The sequence below is a fragment of the Castanea sativa genome, chromosome 12 (assembly GCF_040712315.1).
Source record: "Castanea sativa cultivar Marrone di Chiusa Pesio chromosome 12, ASM4071231v1".
NCBI classification, from domain to species: domain Eukaryota; kingdom Viridiplantae; phylum Streptophyta; class Magnoliopsida; order Fagales; family Fagaceae; genus Castanea; species Castanea sativa.
The window spans coordinates 34,035,662-34,050,902 of NC_134024.1; the positions used below are offsets into that span (position 1 = coordinate 34,035,662).

At 34.9% G+C, this 15,241-nt stretch overlaps 1 protein-coding gene across 1 annotated transcript; it reads left to right on the top strand.

The window, feature by feature from the left end:
- The first annotated feature begins 4,950 nt into the window (after positions 1-4,950).
- LOC142620564 (uncharacterized) lies at positions 4,951-7,511 on the top strand. The gene is made up of 2 exons (XM_075793923.1): positions 4,951-6,369; positions 6,804-7,511. The coding sequence occupies exons 1-2, from the start codon at positions 4,951-4,953 to the stop codon at positions 7,509-7,511; spliced, it is 2,127 nt and encodes a 708-aa protein (XP_075650038.1).
- Positions 7,512-15,241: the final 7,730 nt, after the last annotated feature.

Genomic DNA, 15,241 nt, shown 5'->3' on the forward strand with positions numbered 1-15,241 from the left:
CTCCAGCGTTTATGCTTGCCCTGTTTTCCATGACAGTCGCTGAGTACTAATTATGGAGGAATAGCATTCCTTATGCTGCACGGTTTATGGACGGGTAGGACTATGATAAGTTCAAAGATACTCACCTCATGCCTTCTCTCACTCCTGCGGTATGTGTTCTTCCCTTTCTCAACTACTTCCATTTTTCCTTTGCATTGCTTCACATGATGATATTCAAATGGAATTCTTATGTCAGGCTGACCCTACTTTGGTTCTCCTATTGCCCTCTCGTCTACCTTGGTTGGTCTATGCCTATGGTCTTAATGGTTTTGCTTGTGAGCATGTGGTAGGCCGTAACAAAAATGTCATGGGCTACATGCCAAGTACCTACTCTCCACCACCGCGGAAAATTGGTAACCCTACAAAGTAGAAGTTAGAAACAAAATTCAACCTAAGGGTAAAGGAAAGGAAGTAAAGAGATAGGAGGCTTACTATGATTGCTTTACTCTTCATGTGGAGAAGGAAGGCATCGTCTCCCCACTTCTCCCAGTGATTCATATCTTTAGGAAAAAGAAGTTCCTTACCCACACACTCAGCGACATGGCCCCCGTAGCCCTCCCTCCAGGGCCTGACTCTATCAGTGGTAGGAAAGGGCTTTCCGTCTACGATGAAAGCCCTTATGTAGGCCAAGGCTTCCAGGGTGTCGATGGGATTGTTGCCCTCCTCGATAGGAGAACCTTCGGGGTCAAGGATCGTCACTTTGGGCTCTGAACTTACCCTTTCCCCCCTCTATTGTTTTTGCCCACCTTGCAATCCTCGGGATGGGGTAATGGACATCGGGGCAACTGGTGTCGCAATAGGAGTAGTTAAGGCTTGAACTAAAGGAATGGGTGGATTTTGGGCTTGAGCTATAGGTGGTGTAGCCAAAATTTGGCTAAGGGTGACCCGGGTCCTCTGATAGGACATCTCGGCAGAGGTTCCTTCTTCGGGGAGAGTGGTGGGGATGAAAAGTTCCTAGGTCCCGACATAGGGACTTAACGAAGAGGAGTTTCCCGTCCTTCTTCTCCTTCTCCTGTGTGGATGTTCAGTAGGAATGGCAACTGTTAATCTGAGGTTGGACAGAGTGAAAGGAGTGGGTGAGTTGCTATGCCTTCTTCCCTCGTTTTGCCACGCTATCTTGGTAGGAGACAAAACGTATCCTTTAACCTGAACGTCAATGTGTGGGAGCAATGGGTCTTTTTGCTTGAGGGCCTTCTCGGCGTTTTGGAAACTCCGGTAGACGAGAGTATAACCAAGTATGAGGAATGTTGCTCGAAGTTGCCCGTTTGGATGAACGTAGATCGAGGACTACAAAAATCTGTTCAATTCCGTGGATTGATCAACTGCCTCTTCTTCTAGAATGATTGATCCTCTGGAGGAACGAACAAACAAGACAGTTTTAACTATAAAGAAAGGGGAAGGGTTAAATAAATAGCATACACAAACTTGGAGAAAATTCCTAGTATTTCTACCCACCTACTCTACCTGTGGTTGTAGGGCAATGGATTCCATTGGGATACTAGTTTCCTAAGATGATCAAGTAATCCCCTTCTATCTCCTTGTTGGAATCAGGGAGACCCGATATCAGCCTTACTTCCCCGTGCCAAGTCTTAAAGTAAAATCTCAAGGTTTACTATCTTGAAAACTATATACATAATTAATATCATGCTTGGTTAAGCTAAGGCTGAGCCTTTTATTGAGCTCGGCCACACTATTAACTATTCTAAAAACGTTAGGGGAGCATTGATCGGGACAAACCTTAAAATGCCTCAAAAAATCAGTAAGAAGTTTGTTCATAAGGATTCTAACCCCCCCACCCCCTTCTACAAAACCTACTAAAGGAAGATAACCCTTCCTTCCCCTCTCGAAAATTATACTTCGGATTCAGGGCAATAACTCACCCCTACATCCTTGGGAATCTTATACACTCTCCTAAATTCAGCTAACCTCTCAAGTGTATCAACCATGGATTTAAACTTACCCATTATTCCAACCCACTGATGGACAGAATAAACGAAAAGAAGAAGAATAAAAGGGGCAAAGAGGGACTTACTAACACAAAATATAGGGGCAGAACACCTGGGGTTGTCTGAAGGTAATCAGAGGAACACTTGTGTTTTAAGAAAGAGAAGCTCAGAAAGAAAAAACTAAGAGAAATTTAGAGAGAAAAAGATATGGGAACCCACAAATTGGTCTAGGTTCCTCCTTAATATAGAGGTAGAAGGGGCAAGAAACAGCAAGAAGTGACTATTTGTTTCCCGCGCCCTCTCAATTCCCTAGGCCTTCATTTGGCTGTCCACAGATATGCGTGTCACCCATCTAAGAGCGGGGAATCCAGGCAAGTTTGGAGAGCATTTATTGCCTGATTGCGCCACGTCCCATCAATGACAGTTAATGATTGCCCATTTTGTCTTAATCCATGATCTCCACCTCAGCATTAATAAGATAGAGATCGTGTGAGGCTATTGTGGGGGGAATGAGTTCGAACGCGGGTCAAAGGACAAAAGCCCAACACACCAAACTCAAGAGGATGGGCTCGAACCAAAAAAGAAGAGGAGAGTGAAGAAGCCTGTTATGCAAAGGGAAGTTCCCCGAGAGAAATCCCGTGGAGACCTAAGTTAACTGCTTTCCTCGATGCTCGTATCCAAGTTAGTAGGCAGTGCTTCACTCTTGGCAGACACATAAGGATCCACGGGTAACCAATTCCTTGCTCAATCCGAGATGACACCATCAACAAGATCACCTTGAGAAACATCATAAAGGGATAAGGATAAGAAAGGCAATCACCTCCTCATTAAAGATATGCTCTCTACCTAATCTCTTCCTAATAACGCCTTAAAATGTATACTTGTTATATATTTATGTGGGCGTTATCTCCTTAATACTATGCTTAATTTGTATAAATTAAGCCATGATTTGCATTAGTCCCTATTATTTATCTTTACATAATTTCTTGAATAAGATGTCATTCATTGTGTGTAATTTTCTACTTTCAGGAAATCATGTAAGAAAGATGAGTTTACAGGAATTTATGAGAGAATGGAGGCCAAACTAGAATTAAGTGGAGCTAAAGGACCATGCTTAAATGTATAAGGTGGTACAACTGTAGTGCTTGGATCGTCTACCATGATTGGAAGCTTCAAATAAGGAAAGAAATCAAAAAGGCAAAATCTGAAAAGGAAAATTCTGATCTGAGCACCGATCAGTATTTTAGGCGTATCTCTCTTCTCAAAAATCCAATTGACACAATGTTAGATGGGTTGGAGCTGTGACTTAAATATCTACAACTTTCTAGTTTTGAGTTTTTTGAAATTCTCAATTTTTGAAGGGCGAAATCAACTCACACATTACCGTTGTAAACCTGGACGGAAATTAAAGTAGTAAAAGTTTTATTTTCTTGGGACACTTTTATGTTAGGGTTTTGAAGGGAGGCTGTGAGAACGAATTTTGGGGAGAGAAAAACTTGTATTTTCCTTTCTCTAATGGCAGCCTAAACTCTTTTCTAGGGCTAGGGGTTATGTTTCTTCTATACGGTATGAATATTTAATGTGATTCTTTCTAGGATTTTATCAACGGCATATTTGATTGTTCAATTAGATTTCTTTTGATGTATTAGTTCTTCCATACTTTCAAAAAGTTCAATCATGTTTTTCTTATTGTTTAGATGAATTTCTAATAGTTTCAAATAGAAATCAAGTTCTAAAGTGAATGAGTTTTTTTGAAAACTTTTATAACCGCATTATTAATCGAGGTTATCATGCGTTCTTGAATTGTCCCAGTTCAACTGACTCATAAGTTTTTAGTTTTATAAGAACAATTAATTATGAAATATATATTTTCTTAGATCACAAAGAATTTCATATCGATATAGGGAAACACCTCGATGCCCTAATATTTACATTATTGATTTGAATCAGTTTTTATTATTAGTCTTGTTAACAGTCACCAAGCAAAATTATTTTTCTTCTTCACCCAAATTTTTATTTAATTATATTGTCTTTGAATTTACACTGCTCCTTGTGGTTCGACCTCGGTACTCCGAGAATTATATTGCTATGATCTCCAAGAGAGGCAAATTAGAAATTTTTGAAACTTACTTTGATAATCTTTTTGACACACGTTCACCTTCACCTTTTTTATCAATCATGGGTGATGAAACACATAATAATCATGAGGAAAATAGAAGAACTATGTATGTTGCATCCCACATAAAATTATGTTCCTTCATGCATCATGTTTCCACCTAATGCACCACATGTAGAATTGAAACAAGTTTTATTGGCAATACTTCCTGACTTTAGGGGACAAGAAAATGAAAATCCTTATGTCCAGGTTAGAGCTTTTGAAGAGGTAATTAGTAGTTTCTATGCACAAAATGTTATTGAATCTGCTAAGTTACGTTTCTTTCCTTTTTCTCTTAAGGATAAGGCAAGAAGTTGGCTTTACACCTTGAAACCTAGGTCTATAGGTAGTTGTGGGGAGATGGCTCATGAGTTTTTTAAGAAACATTTTCCTCCCCACAAAGTCCAGCAAGCAAAAAGAAGGATAGCTAGTTTTTTCCAAGGAGAGAATGAGACCTTATATCAAGCTTGGGAAAGGTACACAGATCTTTTCAATTTTTGTCCAACTCATGGGTATGAAGATTGGAGGTTGGTTAGCTATTTTTATGAAGGACTTACACCTAGGGACCAACAGTTTTTTCAACTCTCATGCGGAGGGGACTTTGTACAAAAAGAACCCAAAGATGCAATGGATTATCTTGATGAGATAGTTGAAAACTCTAACACATGGATTGGACCTAGCCCTATGGACTCCACCGATAGGACCAGAACTAACATTACCACTTCTAGTGGAAATGTTTTCAAGTTGAGGGAAGATGATAACATGAGTGCAAAAATCGGCATGTTAACTAAATAAATTGAGGCACTCAAAATGAAAGGAAGTAAGAGTGTTAGTGCCACCTTTAGAGAGGACCCAATGGAGGTGTGTAAAATTTGTCATGAGATAAACCATGCTATAAATGAATGTGCATCACTTTCATCATTCTTAAATGTGCCAGAAGAACAAGTACATGCATTTAATTCATATTGGCCAAATAATTCTTCATATTCTAACAATTATAACCCAAATATGCATCGGTATTTGAGTTATAAGAGTGACAATGTGTTGAATCCTCCTACTCCAAGGAATGTTAATTCACCACATGCATCATCATCATCTAGACCTTCCTTGGAGGATGCACTTAGTACTATCATTCAAAGGCAAAGTGAGCAAAATCAAAAGTTTGAATCCATGCTCACTAGGCTAGATGAAGTGGTAAGAGAGACCAAGATTCATATAACTAAGCTTACAAATTCATTGAGTGGGATAGAGAGAGGGAAGTTTCCTTCCCAAACTCAACCCAATCCCATCAATCAAAATCTAAAAATTGGCTCTAAGGATAAACATGATGAAGTAAAAGCTGTGACCACTTTGAGGAGTGGTAAAGAGATTGATAAAAGTGCTCCTTTAAAAAATAAGAAATCTAAAGAGACCCCAGTTGAAGAAGAGAAGGTTAAAACTGAGTCACTTGGGTTTGATGACATTGAACAATGCCTAATCCCTCCACCATTTCCACAAGCCTTAAAATTACCTAGGAAATTGGACACCACATCTGAGATATTAGAGTATTTGCATCAAGTCAAGATAAATTTGCCATTATTGCATGTTATCAAGCAAGTGCCTACATATGCCAAGGTAATTAAGGACCTATGCACCATTAAGAGAAAACATCATGTGAAGAAGACCGCATTCTTAACAAAACAGGTAAGTGCAGTTATTCAACATAAGACCCCACCAAAGTATAAGGATCCAGGTTGTCCTATGATCTCTTGTACTATTGGAGATTACATCATGGAGCATGCATTGCTAAATCTTGGGGCAAGTGTTAATTTGATCCCATTCAGTGTATATCAAAAACTTGGACTTGGTGAGTTAAAACCTACTTCAGTAACTTTACAGTTGGCTGACCACTCTGTAAGGGAGCCGAGGGGGATGGTTGACGATGTGTTGGTAAAAATTGAACACTTTTATTATTCAGTTGATTTTATTGTTCTAGATTACCAACCTGTTTTACATCCTAGTGCTCATACCCCTATTATTTTGGGTAGACCTTTCCTTGCCACAACTAATGCTTTAATTAATTGCAGGAATGAAAGGATGCAACTCACTTTTAGTTCCATGACTTTGGAGCTACACATATTTCATATGGCTAAACAACCATATGAGGATGATGACTGTGCCTATGTGAACCTCATTGAGGCAGTGGTTCAAGAAGAGTTTAATAAGAATTATTTTTTTGATCCTCTTGAAGCTCTTCTTAATAATTATGTTGATTCTTATGATTTAAAAAGTGATATTCATTTATCTGAAATTTGTTCTTTGTTGGATTCCTCACAGGTTTTGGAAAGGACAACAGGTGATGGCAATTAATGAAGGATGGAGACCTCGCTTTGAGGAGCTACCAAAAAGTGACAAAAAGCCTATGCCTTCAAGTGAAGAGGCACCACAGCTAGAACTTAAGCCATTGCTCAATGGTCATAAGTGTGTATATTTGGGTCCAGGAATTCAACTTGAGATTAAAGATAAGAAAGGAGTGCAAATCATTTATCCCGACTTACTTTTGATGAGGGTCTAAAAGAAATGCCTATTTGGGACTCATTCCCAGGTGAGCAACTTATATTGTTACTGAGCTGCCATGGTATGCACATATAGTGAATTACCTAGTCATGAGTGCCATACCTGAGCACTGGACCGCACAAGATAGGCGAAAATTCTTTGTTGAGGTAAGAAACTTTTATTGGGATGATCCTTATTTGTTTAAATATTGCCCTGATCAAATCTTGAGAAGATGCATTCCTAATAATGAGACCCATAATGTTATAAAATTTTTCCATTCAGAAGCTTGTGGTGGCCACTTTTCTGTGAGAAAAACAGCTGCAAAAATCTTGCAGTGTGGATTTTATTGGCCTACTATGTTTAAGGACACTTACAACTTCTGTAAGAGGTGTATAGAGTGCCAAAAGTTAGGGCATATCAAACGTAGGAACATGATGCCGATGTCCCCTATCCTTGAGATAGAAGTTTTTGATTGCTGGGGAATCAACTTCATGGGACCTTTTCCCCAATATTTTGGTAATCTATATATTCTTTTGGCAATAGATTATGTATCTAGATGGGTTGAGGCCATAGCATGCAAGGTTAATGACCATAAAACGGTTTTGAAATTTTTGAGAGAACACATTCTCTCAAGATTTGGAATGCCAAAGGCTATAATTAGTGATAATGGTAGCCATTTTTGTAACCGTTATTTTCAAGCATTGTTGAAAAAGTATGGAGTGGTGCATCGGTTGTCCACCCCGTACCACCCTCAAACTTGTGGGCAAGTTGAGCTTGCCAAGAGGGAGATTAAGCAAATTTCAGAGAAAACGGTCAATCCAAACCATAAAGATTGATCTTTAAGGCTAGTTGATGTATTATGGGCTTACCGAATAGCCTATAAAGGACCCTTAGGAATGTCTCCCTATTGTCTGGTTTATGGGAAACCTTGTCATTTGCCCGTAGAGATGGAACATAAAGCTTATTGGGCTATTAAAGCCTTTAACTTCGATCTACAAGGGGCTGAAAAATTGAGGAAATTCCAATTGAATGAGCTAGAAGAGCTTAGGAATGAGGCTTATATGAGCACTCGCAATTATAAAGAAATGATGAAATTATTTCATGATAAAAGCATTGTGAGGAAAAATTTTGAGAAAAATTAGCAAGTCCTTCTCTATGATTCGAGGCTTTATAAATTTCCAGGTAAACTAAAAAGTAGGTGGGATGGCCATTTCATTGTAAGGGAAGTGTTTAACCATGGAGCTATAGTAATTGAGGACCGTGTGGATAGTAGAATTTTGAAAGTAAATGGACAAAGGTTAAAACCATACTCAGGGGGGGTTATACCAAAGGAGGAGACTATGTCACTGGAGATCCCTGCCTATTGGGATGCTAAGTGAACTCTGTAAAAGCCTTATGAAATTGTACCATATTTGTTTTAATTTTTTTTCTTTGTTTCCTTTTTCTCTTTGCCTTTTGTTTTTGTTTATGTTTTTTGTTTTTTGTCTTGTTATTAATTTTCTTTTGTGAGCTAACATTTGCAGGTGTGAAAGAAATTTCAAAAAAAAAAAAAAAAATTAAATGCTTAAGGTAACTTCTTCCCTTTATACTTGAATTTATTTTGGCTTTGATACATTGAGGACAATGCATTATTTTAGTTGGGGGAGAGGTCTACACATTTTGCTGAACCTTGCATGATTTTTTTTTCTTTTTTTCTTTCTTTTTTGTTGCAACTTTTCAATTCTAAAAAAATAAAAAAAAACCTTGAATTTGAATGCAGAAGAGTTATAAGTTTTTTATTTATTTATTTATTTATTTTATTTATTTATTTATTTTTTTTATATATCATGTGATGGAATGAATAATGTTGAGTTGGTTATTCTATTTGTTATATTAAGACTCTTTCATAAAGAGCACAATTGGAAACTTTTGAGCACCATAGCCAGGTTAGCGGACGATTGGATGTTGGATATGCATGGATCATGAACAAGCTAGATATAAGCTAAAACTCAACCCATATAGAGAGCTCTTGAGCCTTACTTTTTTTTGTGAGAATATATCTTTGTTTGAACTCTTAAATTTCTTTCATATGCTTTAATATTTGTAAAAGATCTCTATATTTTTTGGTTAACTACTGGAAACATTATGGGGAGATATACCATGATCTTACTTATTTTTGTCCTTAGTCATGCTGGTTTATGTGGAATTTTAGGAGATGAGAGCCTAAGACCACCAAATTTTTAGTCACCAGCTAAACAAATATTCAACCTACCTTTACATTAACCATTGTCACCATCATTTGAGCCATGAGAAATACTTCTACAATACCACAAAATATTTTATTTATGGGTATTCTCATGGGGGTTTAGGTTTTGAGCAATTGATGTGTTTAGATCAAGATTTTCAAACCCGGACCGTTCAATGAACCATAAAAGTAAGAGGTTCAAGGTTTTTAAGGTCAGACCGAGGTTGAACCGTGATGGTGTCATAATTAATTTATAATTATTTAAATTATAAATAAATATATTAAATTAATAAAATCAAAATAATCCAATTATAATAAAGATACATATTTCAAATATATTTTTCATATCATAGCGTTTACAAACAAATAAGAAATATCAAATTCTAAGCAAATATAGATATAATTTTTTTTTATATGTTGATTAGTAAAACTTGTGATAATACTAATAATAACGATAATAACAAGTTTTGTAATAAGTTCATATTTCCACTAGTATGTCCATTTATTTAATCCCATGTATTAGTTCAATAATACTAATATAAATGACAAATTAATAATAGTTTTTAAATTTTAGTAAGAGTGATCATAAAACAAATGCAAAAAAAAAAAAGAAAAAAAAGAAAAGAAAAGAGAAAACCTAGAAATTAATGTAAAGTGGGTGAAGTCTTAGTCAACTCAAATGACTGAATGACCAAAAGGATGAAATAGTCACGTGAAGGCTTGCAAATCTAAGAAATTACACATAAAAGAAAGCACAAGGCATCGAAAGGGCAGACGTTACAAATTTACAACACACAAAAAATTGAAAAAGAAGAAGAGAAGAAGCAGAGCAGAGGATGTGAAATGCAGAAGAAGAAGAAAGCAGCGACCAACTGTGGGTTGCTTCAGGCGACCAACGACATGTTGCGATAGGATGAGTTCATTCAGGCGAAAATTGTTTATAATGTAAAATATGGCTCTCTGTTTTTCTTTTTTATTTCTCCCGACTTTTTTATTCAAATTCTTCACCGAGCGATATATGTTTTTCGGCCTAAATACAGTATGTATCCCGGAACAATGCCGTTAACTTTTTTTTTTTGAGGGAACCGTGCGAACCTTGAAAACCGGCCACAGTTCTTAGAACCGTCCAGTCCAACTGCGGTTCGAGCAGTTTCTTGCTTTTTTTTCGCATAGAGACGTTCTTAGAGCTAAAAGAACCGTAATAACAAGAAATTCACGGTTAACCCGGTCAGGCCGTACAGTTCGGTTCGGATTTGAGAACCTTAGTTTAGATACCACCATTGTCTCTCTTTTCTTCCAAAAAAAAAAAAAAAGAAGAAGAAAGAAAAAAAAAATAAAAAGGAAAAAAGAAAGAAAAAGAAAGATGAGACATACATAATCAATCAATAAATCATTAGTGTCTTACACATCTTTCATGTATTTTTGAAGGGTTATATGGTTGAGTAAATGTTATTTTGATTCAAGTTGGTTGTCATTGCTATGAGTTGGGTTTGACTTGAATTTTCTGCATTTGATTCATATGCCTCATATTTCAAAGAAAGCAGTTTGCCTTCATAAGATTATACTACCACTGAGCTTTAAGTCCTACTTGACCTAAAGGTGCATGGCTAGTATGTGTTTAGGATAAAAACTAGAGATGAGAATGGTATTAACCTCATATTTTCAAGAATTCAACATCATTTCCAAGAGATCTTTTTTCCGTTGTTTTAGCGGCTGCTTTTGTATACACATGTGATATTCTTAAAACTTCTTCTTTCCTTTTTGTTCACATGTGATTTGAAGAGAGAAACCATTACTTTTATGTGTGTTCTTTTAGAGTGTTGATGACTTAAGAGAGGTTTTGGAGTAGAGGCCCTAATCTAGATTATTCTTGGTCTATGCATGTTTGGAAAAGCCGGTTTGATTGGATGAGCTATGCACACACACACTCCAAAAGTGAAGCTAGTGAAAACTCTTTAATATGATGAATAGTATCCCAACTCAAAATTGAAAGTTCATTTGTATGATATAATGATAAAGCACACTAACATTTGTTGCAAGAATTTTTAGGAAACCTTTGACTTTTGTGGGTAGAGTCACTACGAACCCTCACGAGAGTAAACTCATCCACTAGAGTGACCTAGGGGTTCAAAGACTTGCTGCACATGGGAAGTGTAGTCGTGTAGCTTACGAAAGTGGCTTGTATTTTAGTTTTTTTTCACTTTTTGTAGACATGGGTGCTTTGTGGATTGCTAGGGACTAGTAAGATTTAAGTTGGGGTGTGTGATAATGCCTTAAATTATATACTTGTTATATATTTATGTAGGCATTATCTCCTTATTACTATGCTTAATTTGTATAAATTAAGCCATGATTTGCATTAGTCCCTATTATTTATCTTTACATAATTTCTTGAATAAGATGACATTCATTATGTGTAATTTTCTACTTTTAGAAAATTATGTGAGAAATATGAGTTTACAGGAATTTGTGAGAGAATGGAGGCCAAACTAGAATTAAGTGGAGCTAAAGGACCATGCTTAAATGTATAAGGAGGTGCAACTGGAGTGCTTGGATCATCTACCATGATTGGAAGCTTCAAATAAGGAAAGAAATCAAAGAGGCAAAATCTGAAAAGGAAAATTCTGATCTGAGCACCGATTAGTATTTTGGGTATATCTCTCTCCTCAAAACTCCAATTGACACAAAGCCAGATGAGTTGGATCTGTAACTTAAATATCTACAACTCTCTAATTTTTAGTTTTTCGAAATTCTCAAGTTTTAAAGGCCGAAATTAACTCACAAGTTACCGCTGTAAAGGATGGAAATTAAAATAGTAAAATTTTTATTTTCTTCGGACACTTTTATGTTAGGGTTTTGAAGGGAGGCTGTGAGAACGAATTTTGGGGAGAGAAAACCTTGTATTTTCCTTTCTCTAATGGTAGCCTAAAGTCTTTGCTAGGGCTAGGGGTTATGTTTCTTCTATATGGTATGAATATTCAATGTGATTCTTTCTAGGATTTTATCAACGGCATATTTGATTGTTCAATTAGATTTCTTTTGATGTATTAGTTCTTCCATGCTTTCAATAAGTTCAATCATGTTTTTCTTATTGTTTAGATGAATTTCTAATAGTTTCAAATAGAAATAAGGTTCTATAAAGTGAATGAGTTTTTCTGAAAACTTTTCTAACCGCATTATTAATCGAGGTTATCATGCATTCTTGAATTGTCTCAGTTAAACCAAATCATAAGTTTTTAATTGTATAAGAATAATTAATTATGAAATTTATATTTTCTTAGATCACAAAGAATTTCATATCGATATAGGGAAACACCCTGATGCCCTAGTATTTACATTATTGATTTAAATCAGTTTTTATTATTATTCTTGTTAACAGTCACCAAGCAAAATTATTTTTCTTCTTCACCCAAATTATTATTTAATTATATTGTCTTTGAATTTACCCTGCTCCTTGTGGTTCGACCTCGGTACTCCAAGAATTATATTACTACAATCTCCTGCACTTGGGAGTGAACAGGTACTTTCACATTAAATGTAGGCAGGATAGCCTGAATAGTACAAACACCCCTCAAAAGCCCACTTTCATGTTGAAAACGAGAAAAATATAAAGGTGATGTGACAAGTATCCCCTAGAACCAACTAGAAAAAAGCCAGCGAGGGGGATAAGGGAGAAGGGGACACCTATAAAAGGGGAGAGAAGGTAAGGTAGGGGGGTCGAAAAAGACTTTGAGGGCAGAAATTCTAAAGAAGAGGGGGAAAGAGTGTATTGTAATAGTGAAAAAGGATGAAGAGTTTTTTGAGTCTTTTTCTAGTCTATGTATATTGGAAAAACAATTTATGGATAATTTAATTGTTTTACTTTTCGATCTTTCTTTCTAGTCAGTTGTCTTGATCTCCCACTGAGGAAATTTCTCCTTATATCTTTTATAAATTAATTGTGCAAATCAATTACTTGTTCACAGCTCGAACACAATGTTTGATTTTTATCCCCCACAATATATATTTTAAACCTAAGGTTAGAGAAAATTCAATTAGAAGTGAGATTAGATTTTGCCTTTGTTAGCTTTTCAGAAAAATTAAATTCTTTAGATCTTTGCTATTATTTTTTCTCTAAACTAATGAACATATTTTTTATACTGTTTCTATTCATATATTTTGTATGCAAAGATCTTGAACCTAAAAAATTGTAATCGAGCTAAAAAATCTCATACACTTATCCCCATTCAATTTAATAGATGCTATTGGACCTATCTATTCTTTATATTTTGTGTTGTATTTAATAGAATTTCACGTACAATGATTGTAAATTGATATTGTATACGTATTATCCACTAGTGATTTTCAAAATTATATACATAATAGCAATATAATGAGAAACTTGGAGGAAACTAATATTGTCATATATGTTTAATAACCCAAACTAACGTCAATAGCGCCACTTCAATTTATCATTCATGCACATAAGCACTTGTTACATACTAGCCTATATATATATATAGGCAAAACTGAGAGAAAATTCAATTAGATTTCAAATTAAAATTCAATTATAGTCTAATTTTACACCACGTGTCTCATCTAATTTAAACTTTTAAAATTTTCTATTAAGTGAGTTAATTCAGTATAAAAATTATATTTCAATTAAAGTTTAAATTTGTGCCCCGTGTCCAATTTAATCTAAGTTTTTTTAATTTCTGTACCAAATGAGTCAATTCAGAGTGGAAAACAGGGAAAATTATATAAATAAACCCTAAAAAAAAAAAAACTTAATCATATATCTAACTTTATCCATAAAATTAAAAGAAAAAGAGTTTGAATGATTTTATATTTATAAGTAATTTTTTGTGTAACTAAAAATAATTCAAATTTATAAGTTATTTATGACTATGTACAATCCATTACTAACTAGGTTAAATATATATATATATATATATATATATATATATATATATATATATATATATATATATTTATGTGTGTGTGTGTGTGTGTGTGTGTGTGTGTATTAAACCAAAGGTTAGAGAAAATTCAATTCTAATTAAAATTTTCTTTTATTAGCTTTTCATAAAAATTAAATTGTTTAGATTTTTGTTATTATTTTTTCTTTAAACTAATGAGCATATTTTTCATACAGTTTCTATTCACATATTTTGTATGCAAATCTTGATCCTAAAAAATTGTAATTGAGCTAAACGATCTCATTCACCTATCCTCATTCAATTTAGGAGATACTATTAGACCAATCTATACTTTTTATTTTGTGTTGTATTTAGTAGAATTTCACTTATAATGATTGTAAATTGATATTGTATATGTAGTATCCAATAGTTATTTTCAAAATTATATACATAATAGCAATGTAATGAAAAACATGACATAACTAATATTATATAAATCGTAGGGAAAAACCATTTTAGTACTTCTAAATGTCTTGATCATACTATTGTCGTATATGTTTAATAACTCAAGCTAACATCTATAGCACTATTTCAATTTATCATTCATGTGCATAAGCACAAGATGCATAGTAATATATATAAAGTCAAAGATGAGAGAAATTCTAATTAGAATCTAAATTGGATGTTAATTAGAGTCTAATTTTGTGTCTTGTGTTCTATATAACTTTTTAATTTTTCTTTCAAGTGAATTAATTTAGTGCAAGCTATGAAAGAAGGAATTATCAATGGCGCAAGGGAAACAGAGGCACTGGCTGCACTTCAAGTTCAAGATACAATTTTCGCTCATTGTTGGTGTTCGAGGTGATTATTGAGGGCAATGCTATTGCAACAATGAGATCTTCACAGGCTGAGGAACCAAGCCCCTCAAGAGTATATCTTGGATGAAGAAAGAAGTTATTTGAACTTGAGGAAGTGGGGGGTATGACTCATAGAGGAAGAAAGGAGAATAATAGCCCAAGCAAGGACCCAAATTTGTATTCTCCTTTCATAGGATTGGAACTCATAGCAGCCTCAAAAGTTTTTGATCCAACTTGATTAATCATACGTTAATTCCTCTTTTCTAGTGTCAGAGTGAGTACTCAACAGCTGTGCATGCACAAGCAATGCAAGCCGAATCCAGAATCTCACTTAGATTATCAAAAATAAAAGAACAAAGCACACTAAGACCCAAAAATATCCCATGTTTAATAGGAGCAAAAACAAATTCACAATATAATCACAAGAGAAACGTGATTGAACAGAAACCAATTGCATTTGACCTGATTTAAGATATCATAGAAAATGACTACCCTCATTATACACTTCTGAAGAGAACATGATTTTAGTTGATAAAAAGAACTACCATGTGTAGGATACTAGTACGAGTGACAGATACGAAATAATC

Excerpts from the sequence above, each read along its gene's own strand:
- LOC142620564 (XM_075793923.1), top strand. The coding sequence starts at position 4,951 with ATGAAAGGAAGTAAGAGTGTTAGTGCCACCTTTAGAGAGGACCCAATG. Across the intron at positions 6,370-6,803 it reads ATTTTTTTGATCCTCTTGAA|CACTGGACCGCACAAGATAG; the intron begins GCTCTTCTTAAT and ends GCCATACCTGAG.